The 23,430-nt window shown below is 40.6% G+C and overlaps 1 protein-coding gene across 8 annotated transcripts in view; it reads right to left on the bottom strand.

Annotated features, from left to right (window-relative positions):
- AMOTL1 (angiomotin like 1) overlaps positions 1-23,430 on the bottom strand; it is a 138,541-nt gene that overhangs the window by 49,479 nt on the left and 65,632 nt on the right. For 4 of the 8 annotated variants that reach the window (XM_038005311.2, XM_008020572.3, XM_038005316.2 and 1 more), the window contains 2 exons: positions 7,070-7,180; positions 5,645-5,936 (listed from right to left, as the gene is read on the bottom strand). In XM_038005311.2, the coding sequence (XP_037861239.1) occupies positions 5,645-5,936; positions 7,070-7,180 (403 nt within the window). The remainder of the gene's footprint in view (positions 1-5,644; positions 5,937-7,069; positions 7,181-23,430) is intronic. The other 4 variants (XM_038005313.2, XM_008020573.3, XM_073020415.1 and 1 more) reach the window with 1 other exon arrangement.

Raw genomic sequence — 23,430 nt, 5'->3', positions numbered from 1 at the left:
TCTTTGCTGATTTTATCTATAAAAGGTGGCCTTTGCTTTCAGACAGCTGGGCATGTCACAGGAACAGTCCCCATCAAGACCAAAGGGTATCTTCAAGTCACCAGGGAAGCTGAGAGTACCACACACTCTGAGGCATCCACCATGAGTGGTGTTCGGGCTTCCAGCCCAGAACAACTAGCGATGCTTCCTTAACTACACCCACAGGGACCCTTCCCTTGGTCTGATTTTATAGTATTTTTGACCTGTTGTATTTCCCTCATTGGAATTCTAATCTGCATCTATACTTTGCAGCTCTGATTCGACTGCTAACTCCTTGAGGGTAGAATAGCTCTTACTGTCCTAGAACTATGCCTTGCCCATAACAAAATACTGACTAATTAATCTTTAAATGTGTAACTTCTACAGACAGACTTGGACGCTGAATCATGCATTCTTTCCTTTTACTCAAAGAACTTCCCTCTGCATACTGTCAAAGGAAACTTCAAGATCCCTACCACGATATAGTTTACCATCTCAAATCCTAAAACAATCAAGACCTGACATATGGTTATGTGCTTAGAAGGGACCTAGAGAAAAAAACAAGGGTCTTAGTTCAGAACAAGGTAACTCCTATGAGAACTGATAGCTGTAATGGTAGAGAAAGACTAATCTCCTTCAGTGCGTGCTATGGATATGGTTTGTCCCCACCAAAACTCATGTTGAAATTTGACCCCCAGTGTGGTGACACTGGGAGGTGGGACCTAGTGGGAAGTGTCTGGGTCATGGGTGTGGGTCCCTCATGAATGGCTTGGTGCCTTTCTCGCAGTAGTGAGATTAGATTGGATTTTGCAGGAATAGATTAGTCCCCATGACAGCAGGTTGTTACGAGGAAGGACGTGCTCTTCAAGTTTTGCCTCTTTATACACGTCTGCTTCCCCTTTGACCTTCTGCCACGTTGTGACACAGCATAAAAGCCCTTGCTGGAAGCCAAGAAGATACCAGTATCATGCTTTTCAAAATTCCCAGCCTGCAGAATCATGAGCTAAATAAATCACTCCTCTTTATAAATTACCCAGTCTCAGTTATTCGATTATAACAACACAAAAGGGAATAAAAAAGTATGGTTGCAGAGGACAGAGTTATGAGTAAATATAGGAAGTTAAATATATGCAGGGTTTTTTGGTTTTTGTTTTTTTGACAGTCTCACTCCATCACCTAGGCTGGAGTGCAGTGACACAATCTCGGCTCACTGCAAACTCCACCTCCTGGGTTCAAGTGATTCTCATGCCTCAACCTCCAGGGCAGCTGGAATTACAGGGGTGCATCACCATGGCTGGCTAATTTTTGTATTTTCTTCTTTTTTTTTTTTTTTTTAGTAGAGATGGGGTTTCACCATGTTAGCCAGGCTGGTCTCGAACTCCTGATCTCAAATGATCCACCTGCCTTGGACTCCCAAAGTGCTGGGATTACAGGCGTGAGCCACCGCACCCGGCTGAGATGCAGATTTTGACTCAACATAAAGAAGTATTTCCTAACTACATTTTCCAGAAGTGTAGTATACCCATTAGTGAGCTTCTCTTCTCTGGAAGCATTCAAGTAAAAGATGAACACCTCCTTTCAGAGAATGACACAAGGATTACTAAGGAATGGGAAGTTGAAGTAGACTCATTTCAAGAATTTTAAGACTGAAGCTTTTTATTTCTGACTGTACACTCCTTCAGAGTAAAACCACACCTTCTTCTTTCTATTTCTCCATGTTCAGAACATCTTAAGCACCCTCTGATATTTGTTAAAGATACAGGAGGGTTAGATAGGCTGGTTTGACACAAAAACTATCCAGAGCAGCTCAGACTCTGAGTACAGTGCAGGAGGGGAATCCTGGTTTACCTTCCCAGCTCTCGTTCTCCTTTTTGGCCTAGGTGTCAGGGAGCTCTTAGGCCAGGCCGCAAGAATCCCTGCAATCACAGAAATACACTCGATGTCCCAGAGACAGAACTACAAGCAGAGCAGAAAATAAGCAAATGGACAGAGAAGTCCCTGAGAAAATCTCAGCCATTCCAAGCTCCAGATACTGGTTTTTTTCGCTGAGCACCTTCATGTGTAACACTCAGGATGTGCAGGACCAAAGAAAGGCATGCTGTGCAAGCCACGGACTGCCCAATCAAAGCCACCTTTGTTTCACTCACAAAAGAGGGTCTTCACTAAAGCAAGCCTGGGGTAACTTAATGCTTGGCCCTCTCCCATCAAATGCCCGTCTATTCCCTGATGGCTTTCGAGGCCAACCCACTCAACAGCCCACAGTCTGGCCCTGGTAGAGACTCCATCTTTAATTAAGTTTCAGAGAAACTGGGAGGAAAAAAATGCAAAAAACATAACCAAAAGGAAAGACTGAAAACAACAGCTCTTTCTGGGGGTCCTTGACCATCATTCCAACATTAACAGTGATAATCACTACCTTGTGCCTCTTTGGAAACAGGGTCTTCATATCTAGGCTGGGATTTGACAGTCTCTGAATTTAATCATTCTCTTCTGCCATGTTCCTGGCACAGTATGCATAGGCTAAACTCTGCAATTAAAAATTCATCTATTTTTAGTTCTGCCCTTACAATGCATCTCTGCAAGGGCCAAAACATTCTCAATGCTGCGAGGAACTCAGATGGGATCAAACTGTGGGCATAGAGGGGTCATATCCTACAACATCGTGCAGCAGGCCTACCCAAAACAGGGGTCACATCCATGCCAGGAGAACTGGCAGCTATCATCCCTGAGAAGCAAAGCTGTCACCTCATCTGACCACCCTCTCCCCAGACCTAAGGCTCAGGCAGCTGCTAAGAACGCTGAGTGACAAAGCTGGGGATGAGGGAGGATCTGGGACTAGGGTGACCTTAGGAACGCAAGGCCCAATACGTCACGAAGTTCATGCAACTCTTGTGTCTCTTGATCCTTGTTGTAAAGAACAGCAATCCAGCTTGTGATAAACATGGCAAGTACCCATCAAAATCTGAGGTTTTGGATCGATAATTCCGGTTTTACATATGACAGATTAATGTAGTACAGTAAGTCCTCATGTAACATCATTGACAGGTTCTTGGAAACTGCAACTTTAAGTAAAATGACACATAGCAGGCCCCCAAATAACATCAGTGTTTTCAACTTCATTTCATTGTGATGTTGATGAGGAAAAAATTGGCTTTGCTTAAAACTGTAGTTTCCAAGAACCTATTGATGTTATTGAGGACTTACTGTACTTGTAGAACAACTTATAACATTCAAGGGACTGAAAAAGTTTTGGGTTCACGAAGGGACACAGTTTTTGATTTGTCTCCTCTTCCAGAAGTCATCAAAATCCTTTTGGCCACAACTTTTAAGAACCATCCTTGGTGCAGGAATATTGAGACACTGGGAGATTAAACCATTCTAGTTTTCAAAATGGAAATGTGCATCAAAATCAAGAAAGATGTATGTTATAGGCCAATAAAACGTACATGTTTAATACCAGCACTTTGGGAGGCTGAGGTGGGCGGATCACGAGGTCAGGAGATCAAGACCATCCTGGCCAACATGGTGAAACCCCATCTCTACTAAAATACAAAAAAAAAAAAAAAAAAAAAAATTAGCCAGGCATGATGGTGCGCGCCTGTAGTCCCAGCTACTTGGGAGGCTGAGGCAGAAGAATCACTTGAACCCGGGAGGCAGAGATTGCAGTAAGCCGAGATCACGCCACTGCACTCCAGCCTGGCAACAGAGTGAGACTCCATCTCAAAAAAAAAAAAAAAGGTACATGTTAATAAAAAGGCAATGAAAAATAACAAGACCTCCAATTTCTGCACCATTTGTGTAACTCTTCAGAAACAGCCATGGGAAAAACCCCAGCACCAAACTCTGCCTTCAAGTGGGTCTGTATAGCTTCTGGACATGTCTGCCTTGGAGCTTTATTAGGAGAGAATAAAGAGATGCTTGTTTCCCAGAAGTGCTGAGTCTGCACTTCCCAATTTTCAGATCATACTAAAAGGAAGCTGCCCAAAAATGTCAGAGGCAAGCTTGGGCCTGTACAGTGTCTTATAGGCTGAAGGCTGAGACAACACACCTATTTCCCAACTTCTAAGGGTGCAAGAGGGGGTGGGAGTGAGGCCACAATCTTTAGGCGGCCCCTGTTTGTTTCTGCCTCTCATTTTTCCCCTCCAATAAAGGCAGCCAAAGTTCCCTCAGCCAAGTCTGGTCTTGACTCCAGGGAGCTCCAGACCTTTTCAGTGGAAGCTCTGCACAAACGTGCTGGGACAAATTGTCTGTAAACATATGCGCCATCAAATCCACTGCTCCCTGACAGCCCTCAGGAAGCAAGCAGAGCCTACTACTCTAAAACTCTTGACCAGCAAAATGACCAGCTTGACCTGTGAAATCAGCACTAACTCATGAACACTAAACGGGCCAGCTGGAGCATTAACTGTCACATAGAGCCAAAGTGACAATGTTCTTGTAGTCAGGTGGGGTTTATACTCCTATACTTTAACTTTACAGAAGCTCTTTATTGCCAAGGGAAGAGCCCGCACTTACTCTTAGAGGATCACTACTACTACACATGCCTCCTCACCCCCAGAAAGGAAACTCAAGTGCTCTATGGCTGTCCTGCCCTAAAACATCCTATTACCTTTGCCCAACCCCCTTGCATCCTACCTGCAGCACATCAGATGCTGACTTGAGGGTCATCATGAAATCACTGCCCAGCAACAGCTTGTTCTTGCTGGACGTTCCCCTATTTACTTTGGCTCTCAGCATAAATCTCTAAGAATAATGGCTACCTTACATTTAAATATTCCAACAGTAACTACACAGGCTGGAATTACTCAGCATCTCCCCACCTGGTAAGTCACAAACATGTGGAAAGCACACAATAACTCGTACTCTTGACCCTCTCACGTTGAGGCAAGACTGCTTTTTGCAAAGATCAGCTAATGAAATGAACATGATAACTCAAGGTTCCTGTCTGAGATTCCTAAATGTAAAGGAAAATTTGGTATCTCTCACTTCATTTCTCTGTGGTTTTACTTATTTTTTATTTTTGAGACAGGGTCTCACTCTGTCACCCAGGCTGGAGTGCAGTGGAGCGATCTCAACTCACTGCAACCTATGCCGCCCCAGCTCACGTGATCTCCCGAGTAGCTGAGATTACAAAGCATGGGCCACCATGACTGGCTAATTTTTGTAGAGACCGGGTCTTGGCATGTTGCCCAGGCTGGTCTGAAACTCCTGGGCTCAAGTGATCCACCTGCCTCAGCCTCACAAAGTGCTGGGATTACAGGCATGGACCACCGCGCCCGGCCTCCTCCGTGTTATTTACTCTCCGTGTTCCCTCTTCTACATTTGTCCAGGTGGGGTAATCCTACTTAGCCTCAGAGTCTCTGGTCAAGAGCCACCTCTGCTGTTCCTACAGTAGACCCTTCACACTCTTACTGAAGGTGTTAGCATATGCAACTCTCTCCGCTTTTTGGAATGTAAGCTCCTCCAAGGTCGGAACTGGGTCATATTTATTTTCATCTCCCTAAAGCCTTGCAAAGGGTCTAGTATAAAAAGGGATCTAGTGCAATGTTGGCAAGTCAGTGCATCAACTCCCCGTGACCAGGTAAAGAATTTTGTCTCCCTCCCATTCCCCAGGGAAGTCACGTACCTTGTGGAGCTTGTCGGCATTGTCATAGTAACCCTGAAGTTCCTGGTGAAGCACCCGGTTCTCCTCTGTTAATATTTCCACCATTTGCTGGGCTCGCTCCACAATCGCAAAGGCATCTGGACCAAGCTGCTGGCTGGGGGAGGCGGCGGGCGGGGGCTGTGGAGCGCCCAGGGCCATTGGGAGTGGAAGCGGCAGGGAGACAGAGTGCAGCGGCCCGCTGGCGGAGGAGGTCTGGGAGGACATGGGGCTGTGCTGCTGCATGGTTGACGGGAACGGAAGTTGGCACGGGCGGCTGCAAGGCAATGGAAGGCAGCAGTTAGAGCCCGGGGAAATGGTGGGAGCAGGAAGGAAGCCCCAACAATACTGGCACTGTTGATGGCTTCCAAGGTCAGAGGCCATCAGTGCACTTCCCAGTGGGAGGTATTCACTGTGCTCCCATCTCAATCAGCACCATTCTGGCTATTGGGGAAAGAGCAACCAAGACAGATCAGGTCTCTGCTCTCAGACGTTTACATGCTAGGGAGAGAGACAGGCAAGCCACCCAACAAGAAAGCCAAGTATCAAAACTTAACAAGTACTCTCCAAAGATAAGGTGGAGTGATGTGACAGGGAATGACCCCATGGCTACTTCCTACTGAGAGGGCAGAGAAGGAGTCTCTGAGAAGGGTGGTTTGAGATGAAGTCACACTGACAGACAAGAGCCAGTGGGTTGGACGGAGCGGATAAAGAAGTGGGGAAAAGGAGTATTCTAGGTAGGAGGTGTCAGCTAGCACAGTGGTCCCCAACCACTGGGCCATGGACCAGAACCCATCTGTGGCCTATTAGGGACTGGGCCACATAGCAGGAGGTGAGAAGCAGGTGAGTGAGCAAAGTTTCATCTGTATTTACAGCCACTCCCCATGGTTCACATTACTGCCTAAGCTCTACCTTCTGTCAGATCAGCAGTGGCATTAGATTCTCATAGGAGCGTGAACCCTATTGTGAAATGTGCATGCAGGAGATCTAGGTTGTTTTTCCCTTGTAACAATCTAATGCCTGATAGCCTGTCACTGTTTCCCATCAACCCAGATGGGACGATCTAGTTGCAAGAAAACAAGCTCAGGGCTCCTACTGATTCTACATCATGGTGAATTGCATAATTACTTCATTATATATGACAATGTAATAATAATAGAAACAAAGTGCACAATAAATGTGATGTGTTTGAGTCATCCTAAAACTACTCCAACCTCACAATTGTCTGCGGAAAAACTGTCTTCTACAAAACGGGTCCTCGGTGCCAAAAAGGTTGGAAATGCTGAGCTAGTGCACAGGGCCTGAGGCAGGAATTAGCACTGGCACAAGCAAGAAGTATGAAGCACTGCCAGCAAGTAGCAGTGCAAGATAAGACTAGAGTGATGGGCAGGTGCCATGGCCAGACTTTACCTTGGAGTGTACAGAGGCCAGGGGAGGAGCTGCCTCTCCTGTGGTGTGCACAGAATGCAGTGCATGGTGGCAGGAACACACATACGGAGTCCAATGAGGCCCAGGTGTGGTCTAGGTGAGAATTGAGGAGAGCTTAGAGTAGTGGCAGAAGAGAAACACTCAGAGATTGGGATTCGTTTTGTATATATCATGGATGGGGAGGAGGGAAGTTGGGAAAATTAAAAATTACTCCTGGATTTGGGGCTCTACACAAATTGATAGGAGCACCATTTAATGAAATGAGAAGTCTTGGGGAGAAACTGATTTGTTCTGCTGAGGTGAGGAAGGTCTAGAGCTCAAGAGTCTAATTTTAGCCATGTTAAAAAGAACACATAAGGGTGTCTCTTCATGGCTCAAATACCTGGTATTAGCTCCTATTTTTGAGATCATGAATTTCCATCCCCGTTCCCATTCCTAACAATTCCATCCTAACTATTCAGTTAACCTGCTTCCTAAGAATCACTGTATTTTCTTTCAACCTAGGCCAAGGGCTCTTAACAACATTTAGAAGTATAAAGGGTATGAACCAAAAAGTATCTGAGACAGATCTCAATCAATTTAGAAAGATTATTTTGCAAGGTTAAGAATGTGCCCATGACACAGCCTCAGGAGATCATGACCACATCTGCCCAAGGTGGTCTGGGTACAGCTTGGTTTCAAACACGTTAGGGAGACAGGAGAGACATGAGATATCAATCAGTATGTGTAAAATGAACATTGGTTTGGTCTGGAAAGGCTGGACAACTCCAAGTGGGGGAAGGGGCTTCTTGGTCATAGGTAGATAAAGAGACAACTAGTTGCATTATTTTGAGTCTCTGATTAGCTTTTCACTGAATACACAATTTACATGTGAGAGGAGGATAAAAAAAAAGTCACTTACACCTTAGTCTGGCTTAGTGAAACAACAGGGCAGAGGAACTAATAACATACGCATTTGTCTCAGGAGAGCAGAGGGATGACTTTGAGTTGTGTCTGTCCTATGTCCACAAGGAATTTCCTTGTGGGCAAATCGTGAGGCAGGTATGTAGCTTTTTTTTTTAACTTTGTAGCTATCTTATTTAAGAATAAAATGTGAGGCAGGTTTGCCTGATGCAGTTCCCAGCTTGACTCTTCCCTCTGGCTTTGTGATTTTGGGGTTCTGAGATTTATTTTGCTTTCACATCTTTTAGAAAAAGCATTTTATAAGAAAATGAATGAGCCTCTGCTCTCAGGTTTTGTCTGCTCTCTCATGGCTAGGACAGTTTACTCCCAGAAAGGTAGGTGCCAGGTTATTAGGAAAGATCATTTTTAGGAGGTTGTAAAATCTCATATCCTATGAAAAGAAAATAGGATGAGGAAGAGAAAAAAAACAACAAAAAAGATGAAGAAGAATCCTGGAAAACTGATATAGGCCATATTACTCTGAAGTCCATACATCAATAGGCAGGTATGAAAGTGGTTTATGTATGTAAATAACTTGCTGTTATTTTCTTCTGAAGCTTACATTGTCTAGCTTCAGTTTGCAAGGCTTTAAGAAAGCACAGCTTCATTTTCAGGGATTTTAAAGCAAGAAAACAATGGAGGGAAAATAGGACAGGAAAGAAAGAAAGAAAAAAAAAAAACAATTAAAAACATTACTTTGGAGACGTGTAGCCAGGAAAAATTTTAGAATTCAGTCCAAACTATAGAAAATAATAAAAATGGAAAAACATTAGATAAGACTAGAATCTAATAACAAGTGTAGTCTAGTTTATCTTGAAACATAATTTTTCTCTCTCTAGTCCTCATTTTCACTAAAGAAAAATCACAAGACAAATTTATGTGTAAAATAAGTGTTGGTCTTGCTATACTTGGCCTGAATATTTACATAAAGTCAGCAAAAAAAAAACAAAAAACAAAAAAAACCAAAAAAAAAACAAAAAAAAACATTTGCCATATAGGCTCTTTTCTTTTTAATTGGCTTTACTGGAACTTTATTTCACAAGGAATCTCAGATTAGACTTCAATGCTTTGAGCCCAGCCTGTGCCTGCAAATACCTGTATTGGGTGAATTCCTCACCTCAAGGGCCCAAGAAAACAGGGCTCCTGGGTCTGTCAGAAAGTGACATTCTTTACTTACTGCAGGTCAGGAACCTATACAGGGACTGTGTAGACAAGGTGTAAGTCTAGCTTTCCCAAAGGGTTTTATTTGGCTCTACAAGTCAACCTCCATTCCTTAAAGCAATCTGGTTATATCTAAAAGCATGCCATTCCAATGAAAGGCCTGGTAAAATAACCAATGTCTCCAACTGTGTCCTATTACAAAGAAAAAGATTCTTATTGAACTTATGCAACTAACTATACTGCTATAAATTAAATATACTTGCAAATAGTTTTCAAATTCTGGAGAAATCAGGTAGAGAGATACATGCTTCAGATTTTGCTCACAGGAGTGTAGCTGACCCAATTATTAAAAGCTGTAAACAGCTCAAAAGAAAAAGGGTTTTCTGGATGCAGAAACAAAAGAATTAGCAACATTTCAAACAAAGTCATAAAAAAATTATTTCAGTCTTTCATTAGTCTATGTAATTAACTCATGTTCTGCTTGATGTTTATGAACACATTAGCTTTCTATGGGAGTATTGCAAGTTTTTCCTCTATTCTAGTGTCACAGTCTCCAAAGTCATCAGAAACCTGCATTCAAGAACAACTGTCAGAGTCCTATAGCTGATTATAAAAAACACCTTTTGAAAAGAATAAAAGTGAAACAACTAGATGAGGAAAGTCATGGTTAAAGACACAAATGACAAGGAACTGGATTATTTCTGTGGCATACAATTTTAGATCAGAATCACCATTACTACTAATAACATTCACTAAGACATATTAGAATCACAGGAATCTCATACAATTCTGGAACACATACTAATAACATAGTTATATAAATATAATCCAAAGAAGGTTAAACCCCATTTCATCTTTGACACTACTTCCTGTATGATTTTATTACATCAAATAAGCTGAATATGTCTCTTTTGGACTTCAAGGGATCTAATATCAAAAGATTAATGAGGACTAAAGTTAAAATTTGATTTTGGAAGTCTGTCAAATACAAAAAGTTTAGAACACTTCATATCACAAAATAGGATCGCAAGTTGTTGTAAAATAAGCCAATCATTTAGCCAAAGTGATAACTCAGTGATTTTTTAAAAAAAAGCAAAAACCTTTACTGAGAGAGATTTAACTTCCCAAACAACAAGCCCTAATAAAGACAGCGTGAGGCTAATTAAATGTGTCTTTTAAAATTCTGTAAGTAAATTTATTAAATTTTAATTATCTTGACCATAAGATATAATTTCCATAAACCTTTTTATAACTTTTATAACCTTTTATTAAGGAGTGAGTTAATGGTCCAAAAAAATCGTGTTCATCTGACACAGGGGCTCATATGCTAGTCTTGCATCAGTGTCATTTGGTATTAACGGTTAATTTATAGAGAAACTGAACTAATTTTCTCTCTCAACATCGGCTCTTACAATCTCATGCCCACCTCTTCCACAATAGTCTGTGGGTCTTGAGGAGTTGGATAGTTTTAATTTCTGGCCCTGTGTCTTACAAACACAGTTTATTTTGGTTGGCATCTTCTACCAGATCTGAAGATGAGGTTTTAACTGCTGTCAGGGTTTAAGGCTGAAGAGGACTTGGTGTCCTGTTTAGACCCAGAAGTCAAAACTCTGTAACTTAATGACACAAGGACTTTAAAAGCAAAATACAGAAAGTTATATGAATGTGATAACTTTAATTTGAAAAAATTTTTAATGTCAGTTTTTTCTAAGCAAACCAAAACTTAATAACAATGGTATAGGAATTATTTCAATAAAATATAAAATGTGTTTGTTAGGCCAGTTACAAAACGGCAAAAGAAAAGATCTTCTGCAGTGCCACTGCCATTCCCTGTGGGGTGTCCATTTATTATCAATAACCTGAAAGTCAAACTAATAAAAAGGGTACTTCAATTAGACATAGAAAGAGTGTTTCTTAGGTAAGAAGTGAAAAATTTTAGATTCATAGAACCATCTAAAGCCAAGAGCACAGACTGATACGCTGGAGAAGACATTTTCTTTAGGCTTTTAGGATAAAACATTTTTAGCATGAGGCCACAACAAACAAATAGCACCTGAGGAATAAAACTTACGGGAGCCAAAAGTGAGTTGAAGGAGATATTTAACCTTTTCAGGGCTTTTAAAAGGGGAGAGAAAGCTGAAATAGCAAGACACAATAAAAGTTAAACTTTGGGTTAAAAAAAGTAAAATGTCTTGTAATTTTGTTAAGGGTAAATCAATACCTTAAGAAAGTTTCATTGTACTACCCAATTCTTTAGTGCACAAGTGTTTTTTAAAAATATCAAAATGCAATCTCTAGAAAGACCATTATAAATAATTTCTCTTTAATTACAGACAACTTGATCATATAAAGTTTTTCTTCCCCCATAAAACTTTATTTTTACAAATTTTATTATGACTTACACAGACCATTCATGGCATACTTGGACTTTCTGGCTTGTCCTGAACATCATTCTTTCTTAACCAGTCATTTTATTCTAGGACAAAAATTTACCATACAAGATTCTTTCTCATATAAAATTATTTTCCTTTTTAACCCTTCTTGCCAAAAATACCTTTTTATATTTATAATTTTTTTAACAATGCTTTTATATACTGGTTACCATTACCTTGTTTTATCAATAACTTTTAAATAAACTTTGAATTAGACAAAAATTATTTTCCTTTAAATAATACATTTCTTTCTTAGAAAAACATTTTTCTATAATTTATTTAAAAATTAGAAATGACCCAGACATTCAATGAATACGTATTATTTAACTTTAGATTTTAAATTATATGATAAGTTTATTTGTAGGCATTTATTCCACTACATTTATCTAATTAATTGTTTTTTCACCCAGATTACTTATTAAAACTGTGATAGTTATTATTAAAAATGTTAACCATTTTGTAACCAGTGGAGTTCAGGTTTTCCTAAGAACCTTAACATTAGATAATTTTTGTTTGTTTTTGCCAATAACTCAGGATTTAGCTGTTTTCATTTACTGAACAATATTGAATTCCTTATTTATCAAATTTTACATAAAGATAATTTTCCTTTGTGCTACATTCATAACTTTATAGCCCTCATGCCAAATTTTTACATCTAGCAGAGATAGATGAATCTAAACAATGAATCTAAACAATGAATCTAAACAATAATGTATGTTGACAATTCTGAAGCCATTTCTAATTACATTTCACAAATACTTTTAAAATTAGCTAATTTATTAAAAATTTACTTAAGTCACATAAACTTGAAAAAACATTTGGCTCAAAGTCTATTTTTTTCTGATAAAGTGTTTGATTTAAGCACTTTTTCCTTTAAGCCAATTAATTAGAGCTTTTATGTGTTTTTAGTAGTGAAACATATACATGACACAAATACATAGATATACTACACATGTAGATAGAAATGGATCTTATAGATTCATAACAACTCTTTTTTTCCTACTATTTTAGACTTCTAATTTCTTGGATAACCTGTTTTATCACTCTAGGCAGATGTCAGCTATATAGCCCTAAATTTGTATCTTAAAGGACCAACTCTTAGGTGAAAAATCAGATAGTGAAATTTATATTATCTCAAGGTACAGAGAGAGTCTGGTGGTACTACAGGGAGATTAAAAATGGATGCCAAGTCAAACATAAAATTCTAAAAATCTATCATAGAATTGTATAAGGAAACCAGTTTTATTTAGATAGGTAGTTCTAAATTTAGTCTGTCTTTTAACTGATCTGTGAACTCTGGGCAGAGTCCACACTGAATCCTGGGTCTCCAAAAAGAGAACTAGTATGGGGCTAGACCATGTGACACTTTCACAGTGCACTTTTTTTTCCAAAGACATTTCTCTAAGTGTCTAAACTACACTCTTTCTTACTTTAAACACCCCAGAGTAATCTCTGCTACAATAACTATTTTAGTGCAAAAAAAAAAAAAAAAAAAAAAAAAGAAAGAAAGAAAAGAAAAGAAATGAGGTAATACACTACCAAAGCAAGCAGTTTAAGATCTGAGACCAACATATCTGTTTACACTCTTGGGATTCCATAAGGAAAAACAGAGGTTTCTCCCCAAAAGGGAGTCCGGTGCCTTCTCTGTTTTCTTTAAGGAATCCTGGGCTATTAGAAACTATTTCAGGTCCCTTAAGCAGCAGAGTGTGGCAAGAAAAAGGAGAGAGAGCAGAAGTAAATTGAGAAAACGTAAGTCAGTCAACTGAGAAGAGAACAAAACTTTTTCTCAAAAAGCAAAAGAAAGATCCTAGGAGAGAAAATAAATATAAAAGCCACACACACACACACACACACACAGACACACACACATATATCTTGGATATTAGCTTTTAACTGACTGCTAACCATTGAGCTACTTAAGAAAAAAAAACTTTTAAATCTCATTACCATATTTTAGCTAAAACAAATTGCTGATATTTCAAAACGAATACAAATATCAAACCAGAAAGCGCTTATTTAGGAACTAAACCCAGGCTGTCGTGGTGACAAAAAATGGGGGGCAGAACCTTAGCTACCTTTAGCTACTGAACTGCAGCGTGGGGCAACAGCCATTGCTACTCCAGTTTGGCTTGGCTTGTTACGTAAATAAAGGTGCCCTTGTTATGTAAATAAAGTCCTTCAGGTGGTCAAAATCAAAAATCTTTCAGGCCTGCGCTGGAGCCTGTAATCTCAGCACTTTCGAGGCAGGTGAATTGACTGAGGTCAGGAGTTCGAGACCACCCTGGCTAATATGGTGAAACCCTGTCTCTACAAAAACAAAAAAATTAGTCGGGCGTGGTGGCGGGTGCCTGTAGTCCCAGCTACTCAGGAGGCTGAGGCAGGAGAATCGCTTGAACCTGAGAGGTGGAGGTTGCAGTGAGCGAAGATTACGCCACTATACTCCAGCCTGGGCGACACAGCAAGACTCCATCTTCCAGACCAAAAAAAAAAAAAAAAAAAAGAATTTTTTTTTTCCCTTTTGCTGGCTCTCATTTTCCTTTTCCCATTTTTTTTTTTCCAGTTGTGGGAATTTAGCCAAATCAGAGGCCTTGTTCCCCATAATTTGAAACTCTCCCTTGGATTTGATCAAGTCAGACAGAGCTGGTCAAACCCAACAGGAAAAAGATGGAAACAACAACAGAACAACAGAAACAAACAAGCAACAACAAAAACAACAAAACCGTTATGCAAAACAAACAATCTCACAATTTATACAATTACTGAGCACTTTAAAGGTAAGGAGAAATTAAAACCAGCTGGTTGTTAAATTTAGCCAAGACAAAATCCCAATTCAGCTACTTAATCAAGGAGTGGGCCTCAGGCTGATGACTGCTCTCTATCATCTAAGAAACAGGAAAAATCTCTAACTTGCCTTCCCTGTTGGAAGCAAGCTAAAACTCCAGAAAGGAGTTACCTGCACTCCATCATGCAGAACAACTTGCCTTCCTTGTTGGAAGAAAGCAAGACTCCAGAAAAGGAGCTGTACAGCAAAATAAACTTTGTATCTCTATCACACTGGGGAGATCAGGAATTCTCTGGAGGGGGAGTTCCCAGGCCTCAGCAAATTGTCCTATTGATCTGAGCCATAAAGGTAGCTTAAGCTGCTACCAAGCACCTGTAGGAGATTTGTCAAAGGACAGGGGAACCACCACTCAGAATCCCTTCAGGTTTCCAACTTGTGAACCCAAAAGTACCTGAGACAGATCTCAATCAATTTAGAAAGTTTACTTTGTCAAGTTTAAGAATGCACCCATGACACAGCCAATGAATGTAAGATGTATATTGGTTGGCTCAGAAGGGCAGGACAACTTGAAGTGGGGGAGGGGGCTTCCAGGTTATAGGTAGATAAGAGACAACCTGTTGCATTATTTTGAGTCTCTGATTAGCTTTCAGCTGAATACACAATTTACACGTGAGAGGAGGGTAAAAGAAGAGTCACTTATGCCTTAGTCTGGCTTAGGGAAACAACAGGGCAGAGAAAGAATCACATGCATTTGTCAGGTAAACAGAGGGATGATTTTGAGTTGTGTCTGTCCTTTGTTCATAAGGAATTTCCTTGCGGGCAAATTGTGAGGAAAGTAAATAGTTTTTTGTTTGTTTTATCTTTGTAGCTATCTTAAGAATAAAATAGGAGACAGGTTTGCTGATACAGTTCCTAGCTCGACTTTTCCCTTTGGCTTAGTGATTTTGGGGTCCCGAGATTTATTTGCCATTCACAAAAGCAAACAAAGTCTTGATGTGTACTTCTGCAGAGACTTGGGAAACTCATTTTCCTGTTCATCTCAACCACTGGGTCACAATCGGGAACTGCAGGTTAGATACTAAGCATTAGCATGAAACCCCAAATCATCCACATTCCGTATCAAAGGGCTGAGTCAGTCCTCTGAAGAGCCAGCTGCTTCTAGCCAGTAACAGTGACATGTGCGACCTTCCATAACTTGTAGCCATCCACAGCCAAGGCGCTCAGAGCTACCCCCATTCTCCACAGGAGGTCACCTAGCCTTATATTTTCCTTTTAAGTATATTTGCTGAAATGTTTGTGAGCCTGTCAGCCTCTGTATCTCTCATTTTGTAAGTATTTCTCATAGCCAGGTTTCCTCTGAATGCAACTCCTAACAGCTAAATATCAAACTCTAGAAGACAATTTGACAAGGATCACTTCAGCCTTTCCTACATGGATACGCAGACCTTCACATAAATTGCCTCGGAATAAGTCCAACAGATCCTAACAGAGTAATTAGCCTCAGGCCTTGCTTGGTAACTAAACTCAAGACACTCCATCTGGGCTCAGGATGTACTTCCCAGCTGGATTTCCTTAGGCCTTCAATTTAGCAGCCCTTCCATTTCATGTTGAAATAACTGGGATCAAAGTTCCCCAGGCAAGGTAAAGAACTGGAGAGCTCAATGCAATTCTTTATTCCATAAGTGACTTCACCTTGCAACCATCCGCAGTTTTCAGAAAGGAATGTTATCAGCGGGGACACCTAAATCATCCCTCCTCTCTCTCGCTACACACCCACTGCATAACCTGCCATCTCTTTAGACACAGTGTTTCTGCACCTTGGTGAATTTGTGCCCCTTCCACGCTGAAGTGTGTGTGAATATACATGTCGTCTCATGTGTACAAAGAGGTCCAACTCCACCACAAGAGTGAAATTCACAATGCCCCGCTTTCACCTGAGGTCACAGGAGCTTCGATCAGGAATGGACACAAAACACCACACATCTGTACTGAGTCAGTGCTTCCTGCAGGCTGGCTAAATCCTACAATAATACATTTTTCAGGGAAAGAGGTTATCTTGGTAAGAGTCAAAATACCACAAATACACCACTGCTTTCAAATGAAAGGGCAGAAACCCATTCTCACCTCCTGAGTATTCCCCTTCACACTTCACTTAATGTGAAGAAGAAACGCAGCTGTCTCCTACAGGCTGAGGTGGGCACAGATGAGTCTACAACTCCCTCCCCTCCTACTCAGGTAGCTTCGGGTGGGGCTTCCATCTTTTAGCATTTAACTCTGGGATTTGGAAGTCACTCATGGTCAACTGGGAGCTTATCTTCTCCATTATCTTTTTATGTCATGTAGCAATTACAAGGAAAACCAAGGAGAGAGGCCAAAATCAGGTGATAGTGCTTTCTTGATGCCAGCATACGTCGTCAGTGATGGTGACTAGTTACCTGAATGACAGTGCAGAAAAGGCAGGTTTGCCAAGCTTAAGGGACAGAAAAGAACGGGCTTTTTCAAAATGGGAAGTTTTCTATCAAACAGAGAGCACTGGCCTCACAAATAACTCAGTTACACATTCATGCTAATAAATACCACATTACGATGGACAAAGTGCAGGCAGGACAGAAACTTCTATTCCTTGGCTCCACTGCTCAGCCAGCTGGGATGAGTGAGCTCAAGGGTCTGTATAAGCAGATCTGAGCTTAGTGCAAATGAGGGACAAAGAGTGTCAGGAGCAAACAGGACAATTTCACAGAAAATCATACCAGTGCTATGAAACAGCCCATCCTCGGCTTGCAAAGATAATGTTATTGATGGGCCCCTATCAGGATAAACATGTCCTAGTAATGGGGACACAAAGAAAAGGGGAACAGAGGCTGGGTGCAGTGGCTCACGCCTGTAATCCCAGCACTTTGGGAGGCTGAGGCGGGCGGATCACAAGGTCAAGAGATCAAGACCACAGTGAAACCCCGTCTCTACTAAAAATACAAAAAATTAGCCAGGCACTGTGGTGGGCACCTGTAGTCCCAGCTAGTCGGGAGGCTGAGGCAGGAGAATGGCATGAACCTGGGAGGCGGAGCTTGCAGTGAGCTGAGATTGTGCCACTGCACTCCAGCCTGGGCAACAGAGCGAGACTCTGTCTCAAAAAAAAAAAAAAAAAAAAGAAAAGGAGAAAAGAGAGGATGGGAGCCCACACTTATTGATAAACTACTTGTGACTAGAACTCCATGCTCTAATTGTCTATTTGTGAGCCTGTTTACTTATTAGACTGTGAAATCAGAGAGGAAGCTTACTAGACATCCTGTGTCTCCATTTCATGGGACTACAATGCCACTTATACAGTTGTTACAGTCTGATACACAGTAAGCACTGCACAAATGTTAGATGTTCTTACCATGATTATAATTATTATCATTGTATCCCACAGCCCCTAATACAGAGTCTAACACTGGACATTCATGAGAAGCCTGGTAAATTTTTTCTATGATGGCAAACATTTATTGAACACTTTTTGCAATCCAGCCACCAGGGTATCCACTGCTACATGCATCATTGCATTTTGACCTTTATAGAACAGATATCATTGTCAGCTTATTCAGAAGAAGAAAACAACACACAGGATGGTAACCTGCAAAATATAGAAACAGATAAAGATGACACAGGCATAAACAAGATTCAGGCCTGAGCTTTCCAATTCCAGAGTCCCTGCAGTGAACTACTTCCCTACACTGGTGAATGCAAAAGGGAAGGCAGCCATCCTCTGGACCTGTGCTCCTGAGTTCTTAACGCTCACCTGCGGCCCAATCTGAGCCATCATTGTGTCCACGCTCTACACCCTAAATGGGCAACCTGAGGTAAGCAGGAGAGCTAGCAGCCTGCCTCTGAGTTGTTTTCTCAAACTGGAACTTACATTCAACATTATTATCTGCTCTCAGGCTAATATCTTGCCTACAAAGAGGATTCAACTAGCATTTATTGAAGGTCTGTGCTATTTCCTAGGCACTACATTCCATCATCTTGCTTAATTCTCACAGAAATGAGACAGACACCACTGCCCCTATTTTCATGAGAAAACCCAGGTTCAAGAGGTCAAACAACAGCTCTTTCTCCTTTCTCTAGGAACCACATGAGCTTTGGAACACACAGGAAGTGACTGTTTTTCCCTCTGCTACCAAACTGACTGACTATTTAAATATGTCTCAGCAGGACTGCAGGTGCCTCTTCTCCCAAGTCCACAGTTATATATGAAAAACTGAAATCATATGAATTTAAAAGCTATGTGTAAGAGACAAAATATAGCTTCCTAGGCTGGTCCTCCATTGTCAATGATCTGGGCTAAGCTTGTCCAATGCGAGTCACATGCAGCCCAGGACGCCTTTGAATGCTGCCCAACACAAACTCATAAACTTTTTAAAAACATGATGAGACTTTTCTGCGATTTTTTTTTAAGCTCGTCGACTATTGTTAGTGTTAGTGTATTTTATGTGTGGCCCAAGACAATTCTTTTTCTCCCATTGTGGCCCAAGGAAGCCAAAAGACTGAACACCCCTGATCTGGGCCATGTTATATACAGCCCAACTCCTAGAATTTGTATCCATTTCTTTCCTCTGAATTTACAACTCTGCCTGAGTCACCCTCACTGGCTTTATGTCATGTTACTGGTTCTCTTAAATTTCTATTTAAAATAATACCACTGAATATTTTATATATGTGCATCTTTTCTCCCTTATCATTAACATGCAAGTTTTCTAAAGACAGACAATTATGACTTACACTGAGTTGGCACCCAATAAACTTTTATCAATTGATTTAGTCCTGAAGCTTAAGACTAAGTTAGACCATATCTGCTTGATGGGTTTTCAAATAAATAGATAAACCTTCAACACTATATTAAGGGAGAGCTCTCTGGCATTTAGATTTGTTCTGGATATTATAAGTGGACTCTGGAATCATACAGTTGCCAATATGATAACATAGCTCGGTGCCACTGCCCTTCCTCTCATGAATTTGAGGTCACAGAAGGCAGCTCAAACTGGAGCAATGATATATTCGGATTGAGGAAACAAGGTCATCAGTAACATCTGATCAACCGTCCATTTGCTCCTCTGCATACAACAAGCCTTCATAAATAATGTTTTTACATTATGCTTGCAAATAAATGTGCCTTGAATAAATAGCACTTTACATCACTGTGTTCTTTAATTCTCACAAACATTCACCCAGCATTCACTGCTCTCATTCCATATATGGTATTATCCTATTTTATGAGCATCCAAATCAAGGCTCAGAGGATTCACATGACAAACCACAGATCTCACAGTCTGTACAAGGCAAATAATGGGCCTAGAGCGTACCATATTCCCACCTCATCAGGTTACCCCACCATGTGGGTACAGGAGTGCACTGTTCCTTAATACAGGGTCTCTTTCTTTTATGCTAGGATTGTCCTTCTTTAGCCTTGTAATCATAGACAAGTTTTAACCTCTTCTTCGCCATTAAATGGTGATAATAGTACCTACTTCACAGAGTTATTGTGAGAATGAAATGAGATGATGTGCTTAGTGTCTCTCTTTAGGAAAGCACTTCATAATGGTTAGCTTCTGTTATCATCACACACTGCTAATGGATGACAGAAGAAAGGCAAGAAGCACCACCCTTGGATTGCCCTTCCTCTTCGAAGACCATGAGCTAAGAATCACAGTCCCTGTCCCTACAGCCTGTGTGAGGAATCACGGCATGATCCAGCACCACGGAATGCAATGCCATGCACAACCAGAGCGTGGTCTGGACTGATGTTGGTGCATGTCAGTACACACTCTCAGACACAGATTCTCATTCCTTCTAGTCCTACACTGTCCAGACAGTGGCCACTAGCCACTAGGCTATTGGGCACTTGAAATGTGGATAGTTTGAACTGAGATGTGCTCTAAGGGTAAAACAGACATCAGAACTTTAAGATGTAGGGCCAGGCGCAGTGGCTCATTCCGTAATCCCAACACTTTGGGAGGCCGAGGTGGGTGGATCACTTGAGGTCAGGAGTTCGAGACCAGCCTGGCCAACATGGTAAAATCCCATCTCTACTAAAAAATACAAAAATTAGCCAAGCGTGGTGGCATGTGCCTGTAGTCCCAGCTACTTGGGAGGCTGAGGCAGGAGAATCACTTGAACCCAGGAGGCACAGGTTGCAGTGAGCTGAGATCGAGCCACTGCACTCCAGCCTGCACGACAAAGTGATTCCATCTCAAAAAAAAAAAAAAAAAAAAAGAATTTGGAGACTTAGTAGAAAAGGAAAATACCTCACTGAGAGTTTTTAATATTGATCACCTGTTAAAATAACAGTATTTCGGATATAATGGGTTAACTAAATTTTTTTAATGTTTCTAAATGAGTTAACTAAACTATGCTTTAAAATTAATTTCATTTGTCTCTTTCAAACTTCTAAAGATGTCACTGCTAGAAAATGTTTAATGAGATACGTGGTTCACGTTACATTTCTATTGAACAGTGAGTGCTGCTCTAGACCATTGTGCATGTACCCCAGAAGGCCTGGTTCTGGAGAGCCAGTTCCAGATTTCAGTGAGCATCAGGGCAACTTATGCAACAGACTAGCTGTTCCCACTCTGTGGTCCCCAGATCCTCAAGCATGAATGGTGATCAGTAAGCCAAACTCAATGTATTAAACTCTATGTTCATCTATAATTAGGCCATCAGGCTAATATGTAATAAAAAACAGCTTGTTTGACAAAAATTTTGCAAAAATATGACAGGAAAAGAAAAAAAATCAATGGGTAAACAGACAAAGGATGTAGTAAAGTAATTCATAAAGAGAAAATGCAGGGGCTAAGTACACATTCTCCTATGCAAAATTAATAGAGAAATTAAAATCAAAACATTTCTCAGTTTGTCAATATTAACAAATTTCTTAAGATATAATACATATTAGGCTTTTGCCTTTGTAAAAAATAATCCCGAGAAAAAAGACTGGAAGGAACTATTACAAAAGGAAAAAAAGACCGGAAGGAGCTATTACTACAAGTAATGGGACTACAGATTTTTCTTCTACTCTTGATGCTTTTCTGTTCTTTACACATTTTCTACAATGAACATGTATGGCTACTTAAAAAAAATTTATTATCTAAATAATACATGTACATTATATATAGAAAAATTAGAAAACATAGATAACCCCAAAACTCAGCATTGTTATTTTAATAACCAGAAAAAAATGTAAACAAAATGAAATTTAAATGAGGTTAAATAATATAGGGCTTCTTGGCTGTGAAGAGGTTCAAATTTGAATTCCGTTGACTCAATAAAAATACTTCTTATTTATATACAGCTTTGCAACTTACAGTATTTTCCTATAATTTTCTGGTCCTTGAAGCAACATAGTGAACAGAGGATTTAACAGTGGTATCTCTGGATAATAAGACTGAGGCAATTTCTATTTTCTTTCTTTTGGGGGGTGGAATGGAAGTTATCTGTATTTCTAAATTTTGTGCAATGAATATGTTTTATTTATCTAAGGAAGAAAATCAGTTATTATGGCAAAAACCACAATTACTTTTGCACCAACCTAATAGCTTTAGGGAAAAAAATCAGCTGTAACATTTAGCAGATAAGGAAACTGAGGCTCTGAGAACTTACGCAATTTGCTACCAGAAGGAAGAGCCAGAACCCAAACCCCCTGAATTTTTTTTTTGTTTTTTTTTTTTTGCAAACTCATGGAACTCCCCACCTGGGCCCCTCTGATCATGTAGACACCTTAAATCTCATAACTGTTCAAATGAAGACTCTACTCTTGGGTAAACTAAGATCAGAATCATTGCTATCCAGGGTGGCTACAGATAACCCTCCTGTTTAGAGAAGTCACTCATTTAATGCATTACAGTTGGAATTGTTAGGTTTCCTGAGAAAGTAACCTGAACTTGACCCTAGCTTCTTGAAATACCCAGGCTGCAGAGCCGTTTGTCAGGACACATAGGGCATTTTATTTTGTTCATCCAGCCATAATTCAGCTTAAATACTGGAGAAACCCCTGAGTTTCCATGCTGGTATTCAAAACACATGTTTAGCTGGTGGAATTTAAATAAGGCTCCATGGCCTCATTTTCGTTAAGGGCAATGCATCGTTTTTAATCCAACAGCCCTGGGTCTGGCTTACCTTTTCATCCCACAAGGCAATTCATTTTCATGATTGCATGAACTGCAAATCATAATTCCCCATTTTGGAAACATACACTTACTCCCAAAATTCTCCTCCCTCCTCCAGCCATGTCCAATACAAAGTAAGACAGGACCACCAAACCTTCTTTCTTGTAATATGGCACATTCCAAACACAGAGCCCACTAGGAGTAAGGCCTGTGATTTAGCAAATATCTTCATGCTTGTTCGTGTTTAGACTGGACTCGCTGCACTGCTGGGCTGACAGGGTTCCCTGAGGATAGGCGTTATCTTTAATTTGCCAAATGTACCCTTGGGCTGCCCCCACTTTACTTGTCCCTCCTCCCTGCACTGTCAGTGGGCATGTACCCAGAGAATGTCAGTGCCTCTGACTCTATCTTCAATAAAACCAAATCAGGTTTTCTGGGGGAAAATGCAGAATGCATTTTTTAAAGGAAAATAGTGATTTGGGGAATAGGTCACACCACAGGTTCCCTCACTTAATGTATGACACTGCAAGTCCCCTGCCCTGATGAGAAAGAAGGTGGTGGTGATGGCTGTCCTGTGACAAGGCAAGAAGCCTGCTCTACGATAGGAAATCCATAGCTCCTCCGGCTTTGACATCATCTTATATTTTAATCAACCTAGGATAGGAGGGCTGGGCCAAACACTACCATGTCATGCTTTTATAAAATATCTATCTATATACCAAAAAATCAAATTAACGTATTCATAGATGAACAAAATATTAATAAACAGTAACCACTCTTCTCTCCACTTCCGGGAAGCTAGTAAATCAAATCCCCTATGCTGAACAGATAAGACTGAGCCAAGATAAAGGCCAAAAAGGCAATGCACAGGCTGAGAGAGTGGAAACA

The sequence above is a fragment of the Chlorocebus sabaeus genome, chromosome 1 (genome assembly GCF_047675955.1).
Source record: "Chlorocebus sabaeus isolate Y175 chromosome 1, mChlSab1.0.hap1, whole genome shotgun sequence".
Classification (NCBI taxonomy): Eukaryota; Metazoa; Chordata; class Mammalia; order Primates; family Cercopithecidae; genus Chlorocebus; species Chlorocebus sabaeus.
Note: the sequence above shows the minus strand (reverse complement) of the source record. Positions and strands in the feature narration are given on the sequence as shown.